Source organism: Rhinolophus ferrumequinum, chromosome 10 (assembly GCF_004115265.2).
Source record: "Rhinolophus ferrumequinum isolate MPI-CBG mRhiFer1 chromosome 10, mRhiFer1_v1.p, whole genome shotgun sequence".
Taxonomy (NCBI): domain Eukaryota; kingdom Metazoa; phylum Chordata; class Mammalia; order Chiroptera; family Rhinolophidae; genus Rhinolophus; species Rhinolophus ferrumequinum.
This window is the reverse complement of record NC_046293.1, coordinates 43,736,345-43,760,616: the sequence shown is the minus strand read 5'-3', so window position 1 is coordinate 43,760,616 and position 24,272 is coordinate 43,736,345. Positions and strand designations below refer to the sequence as shown.

At 32.4% G+C, this 24,272-nt stretch overlaps 1 protein-coding gene across 2 annotated transcripts in view; it reads right to left on the bottom strand.

Annotated features, from left to right (window-relative positions):
- Positions 1-24,272, bottom strand: part of LRRK2 (leucine rich repeat kinase 2) — a 124,934-nt gene that overhangs the window by 52,668 nt on the left and 47,994 nt on the right. For both annotated transcript variants that reach the window (XM_033118152.1, XM_033118153.1), the window contains exons 19-28: positions 21,312-21,570; positions 17,615-17,803; positions 13,042-13,160; positions 12,483-12,552; positions 11,763-11,980; positions 9,244-9,494; positions 8,803-8,951; positions 5,758-5,851; positions 3,246-3,432; positions 1,921-2,102 (exon numbers count right to left, since the gene is read on the bottom strand). In XM_033118152.1, the coding sequence (XP_032974043.1) occupies positions 1,921-2,102; positions 3,246-3,432; positions 5,758-5,851; positions 8,803-8,951; positions 9,244-9,494; positions 11,763-11,980; positions 12,483-12,552; positions 13,042-13,160; positions 17,615-17,803; positions 21,312-21,570 (1,718 nt within the window). The remainder of the gene's footprint in view (positions 1-1,920; positions 2,103-3,245; positions 3,433-5,757; positions 5,852-8,802; positions 8,952-9,243; positions 9,495-11,762; positions 11,981-12,482; positions 12,553-13,041; positions 13,161-17,614; positions 17,804-21,311; positions 21,571-24,272) is intronic.

The following is a 24,272-nucleotide window of genomic DNA, read 5'->3' as shown; positions in this document are numbered from 1 at the left end:
TAGACTTTTATACATACACACAGATTCTTTAAATAACGCAAATAAAACGCTAAAAATTATAAAGTATGAAATTTTACAATGCCCATATAATAGAGAACCAAGGTAAAGGATACATGCGTAGTTATACTAAACCTTGATTGTGAGGTTATATTGAGTACTGTATATATGTGTGTACATATATATTCATGTATGGCATATATCATATATATATATCATATACACTGGTTACATTATAAATTACTACACACAAACATATCAGCAGTTACTATGTTGCTATTCCTAATAATCTTAATGTAAAAATAATTGAGATTCATTAGAAGGGCTATGGGTGGCTAACAAAACCACCTTTAATTAATAGATTTTAAATGTTCTCAGAAATATAATGGATATATTATAGAAAGATATATATGTTGCCACAGTTCAAACTTAGAGAAGCAAGCTAAAGTATAGAGAAGCAAACTAAAGTATAAGTGAATTTTAGAGAATACTGACTGACCCATTCTCATAACTAATAGGTCTCTGACCAACAATCCTGATGATCTGAACAAAAGGCATAATAATACCTTTTCTTGGTTTCTTTCACATTTTAGAAAATAAGATCTGACAGATAAATCTGTGCCTGCTATTGTTGAAATCAATCATTTTGTCACATACAACTTAAGTTCTGTTTGCATCACCAATAAATAAGAAAATGAATGATCCAAAGACAATTAATTATTAAGAATTTATTGCTCTTTGAAAAAAGTGATTCTTTACAACAGCTAATGATGTGTATAATTTCTAAACTACTACAGGTCTTTGTCATTTATAAAAATGTTAAATTTAAAACTAGTTATACAGTGGCTTGATAATATAGCATAATACATTAAAAACTAGTTCTGCTAAATGTTTAGTAAGAATTAAACCAATTTTCATATGAACATCTTTTCCACTTTCAGGAGGGAAAATCATGGGAAATAATTATGTAGGACAAGGGGTAGTCATGTTTAGCATAGCTGGTGGCAAACTCTTTTCAAATTACGTCAGGCTCAGGAGGACAGGAATCTTTCCTCATAAAATGAGACAAAAATCTAAATGTAAATTTAAAAAATTAAGCAGAAGATAATTAAGTAAATATAGTTCACAGGTAATTCAGCAATTATTAATTGTATGCCTGGCTCTGTTCCAAGAATTAGGTAGTGAGTAAACATAGCAATGGTCCCTGCCTTAGTGGCTATTATAGTCAAAGATAAAATGAGATGTGATCATTTAACTAAAATCTGCAAGATAAATATAGACAGGAGTAATTTTCTGAAAATGGAAATAAGTTATTTTATGAGTAGGTAACAATAAGACTAACATGCTTAAAAGTAACAGAGTGAAATAAAGTTCATTATCAAAGATATTGGAAGGTCATAAAGTATGAAGATCAGAAGGAGTAATGCCTGGAAGTTTTGGTGGTTTTAAAATGACCAAAAATGATCCGGGTGAGTAGGTTACTTATCCACACAGCAAAATTAAAGTTAGTATTTTATCTTATTTAAGTAACTATAATGCTTTAAAATATAATAGACATATGATAACTATTTGCTATGTGAAATGCAGCTTGAGGGGTTATTACACTGTGCTATCTTTCCTTAGATTGTATAATTGGTAACAAGAGACCAAATAGTAAAATTTCCTTTAGAGTCCATTTCTAGTGAAAAGCATGATAAGGAAAATAAGCCATTCTCTCAACATTAGCTTGGCTAGGAGGAAATGAAAAGCTCTGCAATGGCAGCATATAAACCCAATCATCAAATAAAAGGCAAACTACACACAGACATTAAAATTAAGTAGTACATTTTTTTCCTATTTTGTATCTATATATCCATCAAAATCACAGACAGAGGAAATCCGAAACAAACTTAATAAAAACAAATGGAAATAAAATTATCTAACCTTATGATGTCTTTGGCTTTACATCCTATATGTTTAAAGTCAAAATTAAGACGCAGTTCATCCAAAGGAAGATCCCATATTTTGCTTAATTTCCCCATTTCATTGGGAAAGGATCTCAGCTCCAAGTTGTAACTAACATCAAGAGATGTCAGATTTTCGAGACAGCCAATCTCAGGAGGAATCTTAATGAAATAAAAAAGGGCAAATTCTGTTGGTGGGAAGGAAGAAAAATGTGCTGCCAAGAAACAAGATGCTGATAAGAAACAAGAAAGAACCAGAGATCCCATCAGCAACTTGCACAACCTTTCAACAGACTTCTGAAACCTTCTAAAGGTTTATCACAGTTTTCATTATAAATGTTTAAAAACATAAGTAGAAAGGACTTACCCCAAACAATCTTTGTTATTTATTTGTAATCTTTAAAAAGCCACTCTCCCTTAGTAACATATTTCATCTCTTCACAACATTGAAAGTAAAGAAGTCCTTTATAGTTATCCAACCCCAATCATATGTGGCTTCAGTCCATTCCCTCACGCTATGTTCTTCAGTAAAACTATAAAGATCCAGTCATCACAAACTTATATACAGCTTAATATTCTTAAAATACGACGAAAGGTTTATACGTTAGGTAGCACCTTCATTGGATTTTTTTTTCTGTTCCACAATTTTAAGCAACATTCATTACTTTTATAATAAAAAACATGAATTTGCTGGCAAAAATCAGGTACCAAAAAGTATTCAGTTATTCTGAACCTCATAGTTTCAGACACTTAATTCTTTTTGGCTTTTATAAATAATAGGCTTGAACTTGGCAAAAAGAAAAAAAAATTTTATGAGATGAATGGATGATCAATTTCAGATTTGTAACATAGGAAATAGAATGAAGCATAGGCAGCTTGCCCACTTGGGTGAGGGGTAACATGGTGAAGGAATGCAGAAATTTTGGAATGTAGGAAAGAAAGTCAGCTGAAAACCACAAGCTATATATGGCCCAGCCAAAACTTGAGAAATATAGAGCATCTGAGAGTCTGTTAACAAATCAGAGGTTTGTGATTAAATGACACACTTAAAGCATTAAATATTCATGTTCAGAATTAAATACAGTATATATTAACATAATTCAAAAATAGAGCACAAAAAGGGATCTTTTAAGGAAAATACACATTGTTAGTATACTCATTTACCTCAGGGTAGGAATAGATCTTATTCAAGAAGTAGGAAATATCAAATAACAGATTTTAAAATGGTAACTTCTAACAGTGCAAATTATGAAAGCTTATTTTCAAATTGGCAACAATTATAAACAAATAAAGATAATCTCTCACCTCTTTCAATTTATTATGAGAAAGATGTAGTTTCTCTACTCTAGACCATGCACATGCTTTTTCACTCAAGTCCAAGATGCTGATCTGATTATGACTAAACAAGAGTTCCCTTAAGTTCAAAGATTTCCAGTGTGCAGGACTTGGTAGATATTGAATATCATTGCTGCTCATATCTAAGGACCGCAAGCTAAAATATACAGTGTCAAGAAAAAAAAAACCATATGAGTGTTTCCAAAATACATGAAATAACATCACCAGCAATTTCCACCACAGTGAGAATGACATAACTTTAAAACTAACATTATTTATATAGAAGTATGCATGTGAGTTTTTGTGTACACATAGGTATATATGGGCTAGAAAGATGGTATGTTTCACTAGGAACAATATTTAAATGAATAAGAACCATTAAAAAGAAAATTGAGGCTTAATTTCCCTACTTCAGAAACAAAAATGTCAGTCTCAGAATGAGAGAAAGAACAAGTGTTTTACAAATGTTTACGATACATGAGAAATCATAATTAACAAAATGCAAAAACTGTCATTAAAATTCCTGCCTTCTATTCAAGATTTATAAATATGTGACCTCCATATAGCCTTTCAATTTCACTCATTACTGGGAGGATTCTTCAGAGGTTGGGTCCTACAGTTACTTAAAATTATGCATGGGCACACCCTTTTACCAGCTTGTCTCAGTGTGATAAATATCATAACACTGAACATGATACCTTTCATACAGTAGGCCCTCAATGCAACTTGGTTGCTTTCATGCAAGAACATGCTAACCAAAGTTTGCAGAAAATAGCAGAAAAACACATGTTGCATAGTAGTGCACGTGTGTAGAAAGAATAAAGTCAGTGGTATACATATTTGAGTATGTAAAAGGTTGCCGGGATTTTTATATCTACATACTGACCACTTTCATCTAGTAAACGTGTTTTCCCGAAAATAAGACCCACCCCAAAAATAAGCTCCAGTTAAGATCGTCAACCACACGGACTCATTTATTACGTTATGACGATGTTCCAGAAGATGACATGACTGTATTTGAATAAATGTAAATTGTTGTACATGAAAAAACAACACATCACCTGAAAATAAACCCTAATGAAGCAAAAATTAATATAAGATCTGGTCTTATTTTAAGGGACACACAGTATTTGAAATATGATGAATTAATTCCAAGCTCACAGAACTGTACGGCCTGCTAGACAAAGATTCAGATGGGCAGAGCAACATTTTTGCTATTTTTAAAATGATACTAGATTTTGCCCTAGTTGTCTTATAAAAATGCATGGAAACAAGGAAATTAATTTGGCTGTATTAGCAATATGACATGTATGTCTAACAAACAATGCAACCAAGACAAAGTCGAGAATCACCAGGTTGTTCGACGGTAGTGCCTTTTAGCCTCAGCAGGGACTTATGCTGGGCAACTGCATGCTCATTTGTGAAACAAAAGAATAAACTTAAAGAAATACTGACAAAATGCTGGAATATATGCCTGAAGACGGTGTCTAAAGGTGTAGTGTCATTAGGGAGTAAATATTTTTGGTTCCCTGAAAAGAAACCTTCTTTATGGCATGTATTTCCTAATCAAATTTCATAAATATTTGACTTTCAAACACATTGTCAGGAATATATTATGTTTAAAATATAGGACCACTTTTAGGGTAGAGGTGCCTATCTGTGTGACTTGAGAGTCAGAAGTCAAACCATCGGTGTTTAGGAACTGTGACTTTGGGCTACTCACTTTATCTAATGTAATAATGTTCTCATTATAAAGTGGAGATAACCGTAGCTATTTCATAGGATTATTCGGAAGATTAAAGAAATGATCCACTGTTGAGCGGTTAGAACAGTGTCTGACACATTCTAAATTAACTATTACAAGCTTGTCAGACACCTTTTATGGCTAGATTATAACTATTATTTGTCTCTCTATGTAATTCCACGTATACACTTATGGATTTGGTTTGTAATGTGTAACACAACTACAATAGCATTTAAGATGACAACACATTTGAAATCTAATTGATGCATGAATCTGTAGTTAGCAAGAAGCTTTAGCTTTCACTGAATTTAACCAAAATTATCTCCAAATACCTGGGGCTATATAAACTGTTCCAATCTTCACCAAAAATGTCACTCAAACATAACTTAAGTATAATTGCAAAGTTAATAGTATCTTAGCAACACATCAACCCCTGAGAGCAAGTGAAATTTTAAAAGTTAAAGTGATAGCTAGAACAATCTCATTTGATTATAGTAGCATAACAATTAAATAATCTTAATTGTTTCTATACGATAGCGCATTAAATTAATATAAAAGTTAAATCTCCAAGTAACAACTTGGGTCTTTTGTCTAGTGAATGTCAAATATTCATAGATTTGAAAATATTAAGCTGAGTTGGTTTTGAAATCAATTCCATTAATATGCCTACATCAAAAGCATGTTTCTGAAGGTTCTGTTCCAGCTCATGTGGTTTTAAAATTAAAATAATAAACTTACTGTGGAAGATTTAAAATTGCTTCTGGAACACACGTGAATCTGTTTTGAGATAATTTTACGCTTGTCATAGAAGAAGGCAAAAAAGGCACAGCAGCTAAAATAAAATGAGATAAGGAACATTTTAATCATGTTAACTAGATTTCCATTAGATTCTACAAAAACAGCTACCAGTGACCTGTCTCTTAATTTAATTTCTATTCTCAGGCTGACAATAAAAAAAAAATCTATGTTGAAAATAAGGTAACATCTTTAATACTACCACTAAATATTAAAATACACCATGCTTATAAAAATCCTTTAATCTGAAAGCTAAACAAATGTCTAAATATAAATTCATCTGTCCTACATCTGTACAGAGTAAAAATTCGTAGAGTATTCTTTTCAAATTATGTGTGATATCATTAGGTGAAGCACATTATAGATTAATTCAAATTACTCTTAGGTAACTATAACAAAACATTTTTGAATACCAATACACAGTATAATATAAAAATAAAAATCCTTTATAGTATTATCTCATAAAGTGTTCTATGGAATAATGGATGTTACTTAATAAAAGCATTCTTTCATCATGTGATCTTAAGAGACTGAGGACCATTAGCTAAAATACAGTGAAATATCTCAGAGTCCTCAATATTCTGGTATATGTTATGAATTTCCAAAATGAAAATACAGTGTCCTCCAAGGAATACAATTCTGTGGAACACAATTTTGGAAACTGAGCCAATCATATAGCCTGCTTTTTCATCTATAAAATAGTGTAGCTAGACTAGATAAACTCTGAGATTCTTTAGAGATCTTAAAAGGTATGTTTCTACAAATGTGGTCTGAGAAATTATCTCCTAGCATTTTCAAGGTTAACAATATGGATTATGCTTTATCTAGAAAATCTTCAAGGGTCAAAATGTTCCATAACACTGCTAGAAGCTGTCTTCCTGAGAAACATAAAGGTACACGCAATGAAACCTCACCTATTTCCAAAAAGTATTTTTCACAAAATAAATTAGTAGAAATGGTTCTGCACTTAAGAATTAAGTCTTGAGGTTCAGATGCTGTATGGAAAATTTCTTATATTATAAAATCAAAGAAATGAAACTTCATTTCACATGAGATCATTTTTAATGGTTAGTGGAACCAGTCAGATATCACCTTTATAGGGCATCTTCCCAAAGATAAGACCTTCTAAAAATTATTAAAGTCGTGTAGTGAAAAGCAGACAGATTTTTCAACATAGGTGTATTCAAGTTTTTCATAACTAGTTAATTGGTTCTGTGCCCCTAATATGTCACACAAAAATCTCAGTGCTTCAATTTCATCAATTAGTTAAGCAGAGATCATACCTGTCCTACCTTACAAGTTTTCTGGGAGATTTACCTGAGATGACATATTGGCCATAAGGAAGCCTCAGGGTCCTTTGAATGCTCCTTTTGCCAGACCTAATTTAACCATCACAGATACAGAGACACACCCCTGCCTCCACAGTGTGCATCAGGTCCCCTCACCGCATCTGGAACCTTGTCCTCACGGCATTTAGGGAATCTTTTCCTCACGGCATTTAGCACTATAAACAATTACATTAAGTTGTGCCATCACTATTTAATGCCTGTCTTCCGAACTTCACTGCACATTCCTGAAGGACAGAGACTAGGTTTGCTTTGCTCCCTAGTGAGTGAATCACTCTGTCCCCAGTTTCAGGCTCAGGGTAAGAACATGTGAATATTAGAAGAGGGTGAAAGGAAGGGAGAAAAAAGGAAAATCGTACGCAAATTAACATGGCTTTCATCATGATTAGTTTCTGGTAGTTCTGACACAATAGAATATTTTAAAGTAAGTAGTCACACTGCATTCCGCTATTAAACAGTATTAAAAATTATTTTGCTGAGTCATGTATAGAAGAGTCTCGTGGCTGCCAAGGTGCACTTGGCCTCCATTAAGGAAGATAAAATACAGCGAGTTCCTGTTTATTGCTGTTTTGTCCCTTAATATTAGAATGTTCAGATAGGCCACAAATGAATGTCATCTCATGTGCTAAGGTATTCCACATGAAGTATTCCATGACTTTTAATAAAGGAATGATCCCATTTTGTATTACTTTAGTATCTTGCACAAAGCAAGAATTCAATGAATGCATATTAAAACATCACTAATTTGAAAACTTAAATGATCACTTTTATTTCTTAAAAAAAATAGTAATTGTAATCAAAAAATTGCTGAAGAAACTTCAGTAGGAATCTCAGTATTCTTGCTTCAACCAAGTCAGACAGTCATATGCATTTTTAGTTGGTAGCCTATAAGGAACCACTGCATAATGACTATCTATAGCCCAAGATATTGTCAATTTGGGTCTGTATCAATACAAACCTGCTAAAATTATTTTTAAAATATAAAAAGTAGACTTTTTTGAGCTCTTTATATTTATAGAAAAATTGAGTGGAAAGGAAAGTTTTCCTATATAACACTTCTCACTTCACCACTACCACCCTACAAACGCACATTTTTTTTCCCCTATTATGAACAACTTGCATAGTTTGGAATATTTGTTATAATTGATGAAATGATATTAATACATTATTAATTAAAGTCCATAGTTTACAACAGAGTTCGCTCTTTCTATAGGTCTTGACAAATGTATAATGACGTGTCCACATTACAATATCATACAGAATAGTTTCACTGCCCTAAAAATCCCGTTCTTCACCTATTCATCCCTCTCTTCCTCCAAACACCTGGCAAACACTGATTATTTTACTGTCTCCATAGTTTTGCCTTTTCGAGAATGTCTTATAATTGAAATCATACAATGAGTAGACTTTTCAGATGGGCTTTTTTCACTTAACAATATGCATTTAAGTTTCCTCTGTGGGTTCATGGCCTGAAATCTTGTTTCTTTTTATTACCAATCTCCTAACTTTATATTTGAAACTCCAGCATATTATTTAAACTGAAATAACACCTTTAAACCCCCACCTAAAATGTGCATACATGTGAGTCATCTTTTAATACTCAAAAGTACTGGTAAGGAGAAGACTCATACAGAACACTTACCAAGAAAATTCATTCTGGCACTGAAACTCTCCACTTTAGGACAAGCCTCAAGAAAGTCCTCTGATAGGGATGAAATGCGGTTTTTACTAAGGTTTAATATCTTCAATTCCTTCAGGCTCAGGGGGGAACATATTCCTGATATTTTATTTCTAATCATAAGAGACAAAGTGAAGATTAAATTGCATAAACTCATATGCTTTAAGGAAAAAATATCAAAACAATTTGCCTTCAAAGAATAGCATCAAAGCAGATTTATTAATTTTAAAATTAGTTATGAAAATTTAAGTCACTTGACAGAAGCAGCAATATTAGTTGCTTCAGTCTTTTATCACGTTGCTGTTTAAAACTCATTACTAAAGAAATAACATCAGTATATTTTGTCAACCTTATGAAACTTCAGTGGAAGGCAACCCTTTTATCTTTAATGAACCCTTTTCTTACCCTTCTAAAATGAGCTGTTCCAGTTTCTCCACCACATTGCCAAGATTCTCAGGAACAGAAATCAGCTGATTATATGACAGGTTAAACTGTTTCAAGGTCGGACATTTCACCGCATGATCCAAAACTACTGACGGTCCAATGTCATTTCGAGAGATATCAAGATTGGCAATACAATTCATTTTCAACAAGTAGGAGGGAAATGATGTGAATTTATTACTGTGCAAGTCCAAATGTGTCAAACACTTCAGAGTCTGGAAAAACAATATTTTAAAATTCTAAAATGAACCACCTGAGAAACTTAAGGTTAGCTCATATTAAGAATTTTCAAAAAAACTGAAAACACAATCCACAAGAGAACTTTAATATACTGAGTGGTCTGACCATCTCTACTACAAAATGTATAAAACCAGGAAAAATATAGCAAGTAGATTGTCAAAAGCAGGGTCACAAAAATAAGGTTTAGAATTTAATTCAGCTTTTTTTCTAAATTATTCCTGCAAAATGTAAAAATGGAAGCAGAATAGGCCTCAATAAATATATGTGCTAATGACTTAATGAATAAACAGTCAAACATAATCCTGGGAATACAGTTTTTTTTTAATACCAGCTTTTAGAACTTGTTACATCTTTTAGTATGAACAAGATTCAATCATAAAAGTAATCACTATATATTACATGTTTCATTGTAGAATTCTTTTTTATGGAAATTTGTTTCAAATCTCTATTTTCTATTTTTCAGCAATTTCTAATTTTACTACGGTAATAGCAAAATGTCTATTTACATATGTCATTTTTAAAATCTTTGGTATGAATTATTGTCAAAGGGCTAAATACCAAAACCAATCATTCTCTATGCTCTGCTTTATATGTCAATATATTTATCTTCACATGAATTCTAAAGAATTTGATATGATTATAAAGGCTTATTAATGAATCTTTGCTCCAGAAACTGTTTCAAACTTTCTGCCATTGTTTCAGATCCTACCAGATTAATCAGAAGGAACAGTTTTACAGTTATTTATTTCCAAGGTTTAATGAGGAAATTTTTTTTGTAAAGAGATATAGTTAAGTGGTAATAAAAGTGCCATCCCTGGGTGTCAATATGAAATTTCCTTAGGAGAAGTTCTGAGCTGGTCTTGTCTTGGAATACTTTAATGTATCTCACCTTGCCATGCTCTCTTAAAATTCTCTTTGTTTTAGCTAGACTAAATTCTAGTTTCCATTTACTTATTCTTTAACAAATATTTCCTGAAGGTCTACCAAGTGTCAATCATCAATTCCTTCACAAATTGATTCAATAATCATCTACTGAGCCTCTATTATATCAAACCTTACTAGGCACTGGGGATAGACATGAACACGCCTGAAACAGTTCCTGTTTTCAAGGAGTTCACAACTTGGTAAGAACAATACACCTCAGATCAAAATTTATAAGTGAATGAGTGTCGGGGGAGAAACATTGGGTGTCATGAAAGTGTAACCAGGTGGGTAACCAACCTAGTTTTGAGGGGAAAAGAAGGGAAGTAGAGACTAAGGAAGTGACATTTAAAATGAGATACTGTGACTTGAAGAATTTAGTCAGGCAAAGAGGAGAAGGAGAAAGAGAGGACACATTTCAGGTACGGCCAAGGGGGGGGGTCCCCTATCTTTTTTCTCTCTTTCCAGATATACAAGCTTTAAAAGAAAGACACCACTTAAATATACTTAAAAATCATGCAGTGTTGCTTTTTAAATGTCTCAAAATTATGGTAAATTTTATAGGAAAGGAAAAATTTATTTGCAACAAACCTAACTTTAAAAAAAAGTATATACTTTATCAAACTTTACACTTCAGTCAAAGAAATCACTTTAATAATTTAAACATTTGTATTAAGATCATTTTAATTTGTCAGTATAACTTCTGATCCATAGTATATAAAAATGATGAACAAAGTCAATATTCAGAGGACTACCCTATCAGCAGACTATTTTACACCTTAATTTTTATGAAATAGGAAGTTTGAGCAAAAAAATCAACTTTTAAGTTACATGTAATTTTAAAACTCAATAAATGCTTTAGGCATAGTTTAATAGAGCCTCTGTATTTTGCAGATGAAGCAATGAAAGCTTAGAGCAGTTAGAGTAACACGTTCTTATTATCACAGTCGGTAGCTGAGAAGAGCCAGTATTACCAAACCAGGTCTAATTCTAGTCTACGTAATTTAAACAGTTTAAATTATCTTACTAGAATTAAATAATTGAAGGTATAGAGAACATATAAAATTGATAGACTTTAACATGTACCATTAGGACATAACCTAGAATTCCTTTTAATCAGTGTTCCATTTCCATTGCCTGCCCTCAAACATGTTTCTGAACACCACACAAAGATATTTGTGTGAAAACCAGAAGAAAGGAGTAATTCTCGTCCAATGACACAAAAAGAGAACCTTCTTTTTAAAGAATTAGCCCTGCAAGTTAGATGCAAATGCAACAGGTCTTCAAATATGCTGAGAGTTATAAGCATAAATTAAATTTACTTCACATAGTTGTTGTGGAAAGCTTGTGAGTGCATTCTGGTGAAGCTCCAGCTTTTCAAGATGTTCCAAATGACCACTTATACAGCATTTCTTGCTCAGGGCATCAATATCTCTTAGCTCATTTGCTGAAAGATCTAATGATGTAATATATTCTCTCTCAGAAGCCAGGGAAGATATGCTCTCTGAATGCCTCATATGGGATGGAAGTTTCGATGACCCTTTTGTCAAAAATAAACAAACAATGGATATATAAGCAAGTAATTTAACTTGATAAGTGTTTATTGATCACCTACCTACTAGCGACTACTCTCTTCCAGTCACTGGAGAATCAGTAGAAAAATCAAACTATTGAACTTACATCTCAGTGGCAAATGTGGACTGTAAATAATAAACATTTAATCAGGTGGTATTAGCAGTGTAATAAAACAATAGACCTGAAGTAAGGGATAAAGAGTGGCATTGATGTGGGTATCATTTACATTTCAGGAAAACAATACAAAAGATAAAAGTGTCCTATATAACATTATAAAAGGTAAATTTTTAAATTTATAATTGTATTTCATTTTTATACAGTCTGTGGAATCATTAGGTAAATATAATTTCAAGGTTATATAAGATGAAACAGACACCCAAAAAAATTTGAAGAATCAGAAGAAATTTAACAAATACAATATTCTGCTCAAAATACCTATTTACTTATGATTACTTTCAGATACTTACTGAGGGAATCATCTGAGGACAGTATTTTTCTTTTTCGCTTCAGTAAATCTTCATGATCAAAAATGGGTCCCTATTAAACCAAATAGACATTTATACTAAAATCACTGTCATTTTTTTGGAACAAAGAGAACATTTCCTATCTGGTTTCTTTAGGAATCACTACAAGATTTCTAGCTAAAGTATTCATGGGACAAGCCACATCATAAAACAGAGACCTAGCCTGGGCACCACAGACATGAAGCTCTGAAAAGAAAAAGGGATAAAACCATTTTTAAGTGTACTTAATACATATTATTCATACATATATATATATATGTATATGTATATGTATATATATATATATATATAATTTTTTTCCCCAAACATGCTCAAAATCTACAAGTGTAAATTTAAGTGTGTGTGTGTGTGTGTGTGTGTGTGTGTGTGTGTGCATTCTGTATATAAAGATTTCATACGTCAGGGAATTTCTGCACCAATAGCTCTTAGCTTTGGAACATCATTTCAGTCATCAAGAGAATGTCAGTAACAAAACACACAGTATAATCACAATTTAACTTACCAATGAATTGGAATGTCTCTGCAAATTTGATGAGCAATGCTGCAAGGGAGGCTCTCTGTAAAATTCTCCTACGCTAATTGAATTTGATTTCTTTTTCACAAGAAATGAGCCTTCACTTCCTATTTTTAAATGATAAAATAAAGACAAGTAAGAAACATTGACTTAATCATAAGATACTAGTATCATAGTTCAATCATAAAAGATTAAACACATTTTCATTAATGGAAATTGCCCAACTCCTGTTGTAACATCTTTAAAATAGAAATAATAAACTATGTTAGTTTTTCATTTTCAATATTCAGCTACATTTTTCTTCATCCCTAGATATGTATTGAATAGTTGTCATAGACTAGACACTAATTATGTGTTGGATAAAGAAAAGCAAGAAATGTAATCCATGCCTCAAATGAGTTCATAGGATAGTAGGAAGGAGCCAAGTAAAAAAATAGTTTTACATGCTAAAATAAATAAGTGCATGTTCAGGAATCAGATAAACTTTATATACAAATCTGATCAATGTTATTCTTTTCTGTTTCTCTGAAGTTTTCTTATAAAATTTTCAAATAGTGTTTTAAATATTGGAATCATACTTTAAATTATTTAACATTCAGCAATCTTGAGTACATCTCTATTTGAATTTCATTATTTTATGGTTTCATTAATGGAATGACATTAAATAAACACATGGACTTTAATTGGCAATATTGTTTAGAGAGGAAAGAGATGAGAGCTACTTTTAAAATTATGGATTTTCAAAACAATACAAATCAATAAATCATATTACTAATGATAAGTAATGTGAAGGCATTACTGAAAAATTATGAGATTAAATTTTACTACTGTTTGTCTTAGAAGCATAAATAATTTTATGTCAAAACAAATGATAAAACCTATGTATCCAAAATCAACTTTACAATATTCTATATAAATCTTAAAATTGATACAAATACTTTATACTTGGAGCATTATCAAAATTTAATTTATCTTAAAATTTAAGTTATTTTATGCGTAAGCATTTTAATAAAATAGACTTCATAATTTAATTACATTTACATATCTTATAATTATTACTTTTCATAATTATCCCATTTTATATGTTTGTGAAAGTTTTATTAGCATACTATTTATACATGCCACATATGCAGTTTATAATTATTTTTATGTTAGAATTTGTAATGTGTTCCTTTATTTAAAAATACTTAAGAATAATTCTTCTTTCAGCCATGATGGTGTAACAGGCACTAACCTTAACCAACTCCCACAAAAAACTAGAAAATTGGACAAAATATTTCACACTGGTTTCAGACATTGGGCAACAGACAGTGCAGGACTGTGCAGGTCCCTGAAAGAAGGGAAACAAATTATGTAACCCTCACAATCACTCTCGCTTTCTGCCTGGAGGCAATTTGAGGCCCTGAAGCACAGGAAGAAGGAATTTAAGCTCAATGACTGTCCTGAGATGGGGAGATGAAGATCTACATTCACGAAGACTAACTTAGCTGGGAGTTCTGGAGCAGATGCAGGGTAAAAGAACGCCAGTTATCTGCATAGTGGTTTCCCACAGACATGCACTATAACAAATGTAAAAGGGAGTTCTGCAGGAGGAAGAAAATGATACTTAATGCAAACTTGGATCAATATAAAGGGGGTAAATCATCAAAAAAATATTACAATCCTTGTTGTTTGTACACCCCATATATAATAAAGCTTCGAAATACATAAAGCATAAACTGATCGAATTAAAAGAAGAATTAACAAATCGACAATTTCAATGTCAACATTTCTTTCTCATATACATCAAGCAGAAAGAAAAATCAGTAATGATACAGAAGATTTGAAAAACACTACCAAACAATCTGACCTAATAGACTTAACCCAAAATCAGCTGACTACACATTCTTTTAAATTGTACTCAGAACATTCACCAAGGTAAACCATCTGGTCGTCTACAAAACATCTCAATAAATTTAAAAGAAAGGAAGTCACCAATGTAGGTTTTCTGACCCAACAAAGTTAAATTTGAAGTCAATAAGAGAAAGTTATATGGAAAATTCTCAAAAATATTTGGAAAATAAACAACACTCTTGTAAAAAGCCTATGAGTCAAAAAAGTCACAAAGGAAATTAAAAAATTTTCAAAACTGAATATAAACATAACATATAAACATTGTGGGACACAGCTAAACTGGTTCTCGGAAGGATTTGTAATGGTCTTAAAAGTTTACATAATTAGAAGGGTCTGAAAATCAGTGTTCCAAGCTTCCATGTTAAGAATCTATAAAAAGCATAGCCAAATAAAATCAAAATATGTAAAATAAAGGAAATAAAGATTAGAGTAAAAATCAATGAAAGGAAAATGGACAAACAATAGAGAAAAATCAATGAAATTGGTTTTCAAATACAATACTATTTACAATAGCATCAAAAAACATGCAAGACAAAAACATTGGTGAGAGAAACTTAAAATGACAAATAAACAGAAACATACCATATTTATATGTCAGAAGAATCATTATTAAGATATCAATCCCCCCAATTTATTTATAGATTTAATATAAATTATTGTTTATATATTAATTACACACATGGTGTAATAATAATATAGTATTTATATATTAATTCTACATTAAATGTATATATAGATTTAAATTTAATAAAAATATCAGCAAAAAATGAATTACCTGATTCAAAATGAATATGGAAATGCAAAGAACCTAGCTTAATGGAACAATTTTGAAAAACATCACCACCAGAGGACTTACACTACCTCATTAAAAGAACTATTAAACTAATCAAGATAATATGTCAGTAGCATAAGGATAAAGATATAAATCAATGGCACAGAACAAAGAGTAAAGAAATAGAATCATACCTATATGGTCAATTAAATTGGACAAACAAGCCATTAATTCAATGAGGAAATAAGAGTATTTTTAACAAGTGATGTTAAAACAACTGAATATCTATATAAAAAAATAAATGTCAACCCTTCACTGATATCATACACAAAAACTAATTTAAAATGGATTGTAGACATAAATGTAAAGCTAAGATTTTAACACTTCCATGAGGAAACATAGAAGAAAATATTCACAAATTTGGGATTGAAAGATTTCTTAAACAGAATAGGAAAAACACAAACCATAAAAGAAGAAACTGAAAAACTGTACTTTATTAAAATTAAAAAGCTCTTCTCTTTGAAAAATAACAATAAAATGAAAAGACAGGCTATACTGGGAGAAAATATCTGCAAAGGGCTTCTACCAGAATATGTAAGAACTCATAATAAAATAATAAGAAAACAACACAATTAAAATTAGCAAAAGATTTGAGCAGATACTTTGCAAAGAAAATACATGAATAGCCGATAAGAACATGAAAATATTCCCAATATCAATAGTCATCAGGGAAATAAAAATTCTACCCAGGTGAGCTAGAACTATGCCTTCATTAGAATGGCTAAAATTAAATTGACTTACAATACCCAAGTGTTCTAGTGTGATGAGGATGTACATAGAGTAACTAGAATTTTCATATAGTATTGCTGGTGGAAGTATAATATAGTACAACCACTTTGGTAAACGGCCAGACATAAAAGGGGACATACTGTATGATTCCATTTATATGCAACTTGAGGAAATACTAATTTAATATATAGTGACAGAAAGCAGGTCATTGGTTGCCACCGACCAAGTTTGGGGGAAATTTTTTGTGAAGAGCCATAAATGGACTTTTTTGGATGATAAAAATATTGCATTACTTGACAGTGGTGATGATTACATGGATGTGTGAATTTGTAAAAATCCATGAAAATATTTACCTAAATTGGGTGCATTTTATTTTATATTAATTAAATCTCAATAAAGTTAGTTTTAAAAAATATTTGAACTCAAGACATGGGATTTTGGAATAGTCCTTACTTTTTGCCCCTCTCAAATACCTTTATTCTATCACCCAAAGTTTTTAATCATACTATGTCAATTAGAAAGCACCTCAGTCCATTTTACCAAACTGCATTGTATTAAACGTCAGCCCAAATCACTGTCATTATATATATCGTCATGTCAATTTTTTAAAGTTATCTCAAGTGAGTTATTAAAATATTAATATTACTTTTAATTTTCATAAAGGTAAACATATATTTTGTTAAATACTTTCTATTTGCCAAGCACTCTCCTAGGCAGTTTACATGCATTTTCTCTAATTCCTATAAAAAATCCTGGAGGGTTATTAACACTACCTTTAATAAGGGTGAGAGGCTTACACAAGCCACAAAAGGATATAGTCAGTGACAGAACACGGAATCCAATTCCAGTTCGGACAGTGTTTTGATTGCAATAGTCACCATTCACCAATTACAAGAAGTATACTTAAAAGTACAGAGATACACTTTCTTGAAAGTCATTGCCTTAACCAGTGTTAGCAAGCATTAACTATTTCCAATAGTGAACATATTTTCCCTCAAGTCTTTCCAAATGAATTAAATCAGGTTTTTGTCTCAATTCGTATTGTTTAATGTCAGTGTACAAGGGTTTTAAAACATAAAGAGAACAATTTTTTAATATAATAAATACCTTCACTGTCTAGGTCATCACTTTGACCAAATACACTGTCCACGTAAGACTCAGGAACGAAAGTCCATTCATCAAATTTATCAAGTACTTCTTCAGAAAAATTCCCATGGCTCCCTGAGGCGGCTCCTTCTTCGGCAGCACTTTTCATCTGACATCTGAGCACCATTCTTGCTAGGGTGGATCCTATATCTAAAAATAAAAAAAGATATACCAGCAACTTAGAAATCAATAATTAAACAAATATAAACATATGTCATATGTTTATTCTTATATATTCTTATATATTCTCATACTTCTAGAGAATTATTCATTCTTATTTCCAAAGTTACTTTACAATTATGATGTTGCATATTTGATAGCAAATTTTAATTTTCAAAAAGTCATAGAAATTTATACAAAGATCTGGTGTAGATTTAAAAAAAAAAACAAAAAACTGAATATTTATGAAAGTAAATTAACCCAGGAAAGGGCCTGGGCTTTGAAGCCAGACAGGCCTGTGTTCAAATCATAGTAATGCCACTTGCAACTTATATGAGTTCCCTGAGTGTTGGTGTCCTCACTTGGGAGGTGAAGATGACAATACACACAGCATAGGGTTATAGAAAAGATTAAATGAAATGATATATATAAAATGTTTAGCACAATGCCTAGAATATAGAAGATGCTCAAGAAATGATATAGTTATTTTTATTAACTATTTGCTAAGTGAATAATTCTAATGGGAAATAATATGGAATTTCAAAGTTAACATCCTTCTTATTTTATTGCATTTTATATTATGCTCCATTATGAAAAAAATAAGTTGGCAGAGTCTTCATTGTCCTACATATAACCTGGAAAATATCTTCAAATATTACCCTTATAAATAGTTCACATTACTACATGTGTATGTGACTCAGTCCAGTAGTATCTGAAAAACGTTTTCAAGCTACGAATCCAAAATATTCTTTACTCAGACCAGCTGCCAATAAAATCATGACTATACCCTCCAATCAATCAAATAACATTATTACATTTTTTAAATTAAGTAAGAATTGTCATGGTAAAAAAAAAAAAAAAACCCTTAATACAGAACAAGTGGAATACAGTAAAGGGTTAATCTCCCTCCATTTCTCTCCAATGAACCCACAATTCCTTTCTGTCAGACATCAAAGATTAAAGTTAGCAGGTTGTTGGTATGAGACTGGTCGAAGTGATGAAACACGGGATCTGACGACAATTCCTTAGTTTCCAAAGTCCCCAGGTACAACCAGGGAGCCCATTTCTGGATGTTTTTTTCCTGACACGTTCTTTTCATATTCAAACATTTATAAATGCAATATCCCAATTGTGTGCTCACCAACATTAGTATACTAAAAACACAGTTCTGTACTTGTTTTCACTTAATAATACATTCTATATCTGAACATTTGGATTTCCTAGATGTTTTTTTTTTCCCTTTCCCTTAATGATTGTAAAGGACTCCACTGCATGAATGTAGCATGATTAATTTGAATAGTTCCTTTTGAAGAATACTTATGATTTTTTTCCTAAATGTTTATTATTATAAATATTTTAATGTGTATCCTTGTATATACCTTTTATGCACACTGAGAATTCTCATGGGTTCCTATCATGGGTTCCTATTAGTATATTGCTGGATTAAAAAAGTATGCATGCTCATTTAAAATATTAATGGATATTGCCAAATTATCCTCAAAAGAGGACAATTTAAATTCATATCAATACTGTGTGAAGTACCTGTTTCCATATATGCTTATCAATGTAATTTATCAACCCAATTTTTTCCCAATATTATAAACATTTAATGAGTACCTACTCTGTGCAAAACACTAGCATATACATTAAGATTACAACAATAGACAAAATTGACATTGACTTCATGATGAATATAATTTACCAAAAAGTAGAGTATAAATAGGACAAATATAATCATATGTGGTAAGTGCTAGTACAGGTAAGAAATAAAGTATTACAGGAACACGTAGGAGAATCTTCCACCCAGACTTCATGGGGGCAGATATGTTTTCTAATGAAAAGTGATATGGTGCTGAGTCAGGAAGAATGAAAAAATATCCAGGTGAAAAGAGAAGGTAAGAAAGTTAGGTAGAGAGAGAGAGTGACACTGGGGAAAGTCTGAAAGTAAAAGTATAAAGGATGCCAAAAAAATGTATACACATTTTAAGAAAGGAAAAAAACTGTATTAAAATTGTAATACTCAATATATGTCAATAAAAAAAGATGACTACAAGTCATGTGTATATATTGTTTTGGCATCCCCAGTATATGAAGCATTTAAGAAACCAAGGGAAATTAATCCTGATGGGATCTTCTCCACCAGAAGGTTGGAGACATTGAATATGCAAAATCACCAATATGCATGGATGCATACTTGAGCAGCATACAGCTATCTCAAAAGCAGACTGTTGGATGGACCAGGAATGGGGATTTGTCAGGTGAGTGTAACAGAAAAATGATAGTAAAGTAAACATGTTATTAACAAGAAAGCCCTTAAGATGAAGACTCACGGAGTATGATCACTGTGGGGAAAGGAGTGGACATGAGAGTAAGGTAACAGAGGGAAAGCTAGGAGCTCAAGCTTTCAAAACCACATTTAGTGTGAGTAAATGAGAGCTAAAAAGACAGAAATGTTAACGAAGGTTGATGATAACTTGTCATCAATATACATAATATATACAAAATATATATTAACTTGAAAATATAAGGAGAATACATCCTTAATTGAAATACAAAATACATGTTGGAGGAGGTCATTGATAGGACATGACTGCTGGTTGACCCATGAGCTGGACCTGGGGCCTCGGAGGCTCCTCACACACTCCCTGGTCCTTGGAATGTATCCTCTGCCCACCAGCCCCACAGTGGGAGCTGTTCCAAGGATGTAGCCCTGAGAGAGTAAGGTGTTGAGACCATCTGGACTGAATATGTGACTGAACCCAGTTCAGGCTTCGATGAAAATCTTTAAGATTCTGGCAGGTGGGTGTGGAGATACACTCATCTTGCAATTGCCCAAGGCAAGCCTTGTATGTAAGTTCCCTTGCTTATTAAACCTGATACCTACCAATCTGCAGTGGCCTGCCTCTTTCTTCACTCTCTCCTTCCCTTTATATACAGGAACCAGTTTCAGATTTCACCCCGGAAGCTCCCAAGGTTGCAAACTAACAGTATGCTAACTTGAAAACAGAAGTACATATGTGTATATGTTTCTGCATATATATTGTAATGCATATGTATATGTAAATATACAAAAAGTCTAAGGACAAAACTGCATTTATTACCTATACATGATGAAATAATATTGTTATATATTTTCTTCCTTATGATTGGATCCATATTTTTTAAATGAGCATGAATTACTTTTATAATAAAAAATAAAATACACGAAAAGGAAATGTAACCCCTTAGAAACATCCAACTGTTTTGATCTATCTTTAGAAATATGTATTTGCTTGGTCATAAAGCCCTTAAATATAATATCACTGTCAAGCATTTCATGCCAAAAAAAAAAGAAAAAAGATATCCAAATGCTTACAATACTTTTGGCTTAAGTTGCACCAAACTGGAATGAAAACTAACTAAAAGAGAAATTAGTGATTTTAAGAAGTACTAAAAAAAAAAAAAAAAAGTACTACTAAAACTATGACTTGTACCAAATCTTCCTTTACTTAATACTTACTTGTTTCTTTTCTTGAATTAGATGTCCTATCTGGAAATAAAGGACCAAGCCACAAAGGTTCTATTTTTCCTATACAAAATCCTCCAAGGCAAATGCTATTATTGGCCAGATCCAGGGCAAGCCTCCTTAAGAGCAAACTGATGGTTTGGCTGTCACCTTTCCCAATGCTAATTGTCAGCGCTTTCCGTACATCTTGTTCACGAGACCCACTATTCAGCAATAGTTCCACCAATTTGGGACTGCTCGCTTTCTCACATACCTATTAAAGAAAAAAACATAGAAGCTTATCAAAGAACTATATTTCTTCCTTTTGGGAGACACGTGAATTGAACTTGGTGTAATTTTTCTCCACGTTCTTAAATTTAGAGAGAAACAACATAAAATAGGGTAAGGCAAACTCATCCTTGAAATAGATTAGGAAAATAAAATAAGATTAGCACCACACATGTCAGAGTAGCATAAATCAAATAAGCTGCCACATGAAAGTCAATTATTATGAAAAAGGCAACACGATATGGAGAAAAAGATCCGTAAACTTGAAGTCAGGAGAACTGAAGCTCCACCAATTGTACATATCGGTTACCTTTTCTAGGTTTCTGTTTGCACATTTGGGAAACTAGTACCTTAACAGTACTTACTGATCTGCCTTCATTTGTAATACAGAATATAAATATTATAATGTCTGTTAATGCCACATACAAAGGTCAGTCATTCATTTTTCGTTTTCCTGCTCAGGACAAAAACTTGAATTACCGCAAAGAAATATCTTGTCTCTCAGTTTTCTACCTTCCCCTGAATATTATATTTTCAGAGCATGTGCCCAAGGTGGTTTAGCTTACTGGGTGCTACAAAAACTAATGCAGAAAGAAGGATAAGGAACCTGTAGCACAGCACACTGGCCCTTCTCAGGAACAGTTTCTGAAAGGCCACAGAATGTGATATTTTATCAAACAGAAGATCAAAGTAATAGATAATGGAAACACTGTTCGTCAGGTACTGTGCTAAATTCTGTGATCTCTAATACTTATAAAACACCTCATGCCATAAGAATTATTACCTCCATTTTATACTTGAATATCTAGAAAAGATAAGTGATTTGTCCAAACCCTTAGAATTAGTCAGCAAGAGACTTGGATTTAAAGTCAAATCTTCCGGCTCCAGAGTCTGCGATCCTTTCACTAACCCAAATTAAGGATTCAAAAAGAAAAAGACTAAGACCTTAAGATCCAAGGTACCAGGTCAGTGGAAGAAGGAGATTGGGGGAAAAAAATCCCTGAATTCTCCAGAATGAAAGTGTGTCTAAGGGATCTGAGGGGGCAGTTCTGTGGTTTGATGGGACCAACTTAATGCCCACCGATCTCCACCATCACCCACCTTCAACCCACTCTCCCCAGGGCCGCTATAGTACCTTTCAACTCTATATATAACCAAGTCACTATCCAACTGAAAAATCTTCTAAAACACCTGTTCCAGGAAATTCCCCCAAACACAACATGCAATTTTCAAACCTCATTACCTTCCTTTATGCTACTTTTATTGCCCTAAATGTCTAACTCTGCTTCACCCAGCAAAATGTTTATTCTTCAAGGAACAGCGTCAAAGTCTCTTGTACAGTAACTCCTTGCTACCAACCTCCCAGGTCACAAACATGCTTCCTACTCCAGGCTCCAATCCTATTTGGTTTAACATAGTACTTAGTACATGGAACCAGACATTCCTATCCATTTTATATCTAGAATGAAAGGCATAGATGCTATATAATTCAATTTGTGCCTCTCTGGCCTAGCACAATGCCTATGAAATATATATAAAATTTAACTCGCAAATTACTACAATCCTCTTTAAGGGCCCACAGGGAACTTGAGAGGGAGGAAGGAAAGGGGAAAAGAAGGGAAAGAGGAAGAAAGGGAGGGAAGAAAAGGCCAAGAAACTCAATTGCAAATGCCTTCTTTTGTAGCTCAGCAAACTTATCTCTCAAAATGATGGCCTTACTTCCTATTAAGGTGACTTATATTTTATCCCCCCTCCTTTCCCAATACACACTTAGAAAAAAAACCATCTTGAAACAAGAAACCCCTTTTATATTCTTTGCTAATTATCTATCACTGTGCTTTCCACATAGAAAGTGCGCAATATATTTTCGTAGAGGTATTTTTGTTGGGGGACCCAAATGATCCAAGCAGACTTTAGCCATATGGTGCCATGAAGAGAGAGATATATAAGAAAGTGTTTTAGACAAAAATATAAAACATAAAAAGAAATTACAAAAGTAATTTCAAATTCATGAGAGAAAAAAATACCGCTCAGAAATAACAGTTTTGTATATCTTAAATAATAATGAAGATAATTCAGAATATAGTCAAAGTTTATCAAAAGTATAATTTATTATCATTTGCAATCATCTCTCTCATCTTTTAACTTATAATTAATGCAGCCAAAAATTGCAACCAAATATTCCAAACTAGCATTTGAGAATGAATGAACAACCTCACCACTACCATTACCATGAATCTGCTATGTAGACAAATGATTAAAGCAGGCACTTGGGGTGGCAGATTTTCCACTACTTACCAGAAGAGTATTCTTAGACAAGTTATTTAACCTCTCTGTGCCTCAATTCCTTACCTGTATAATGGGGATAATACTATAATCTATTCCTAAGGTTGTGGTGAGGGATAAATTGTGTAAAGAACTCAGAGCACTGCCCAGCTGGTAATGAACACCACAAAAGTGTTCGTGACTTTTACTCAAATTTCTTCACACTTATTCTTCCCACCATGTGTTGATGAGTTGTCTTCAGGTTTCTATTCATACATTTTCACACCCAATATTAATCTTCCATATTATTCTCTACCAATCATATGCCTTGTATCATTAAATTCTCCTCATAAAGCCTAACAAGATTAACTCCATCCTTGCTCTAAATAGTCCTTAATTATGCAGCACTGGCACATGAATAGT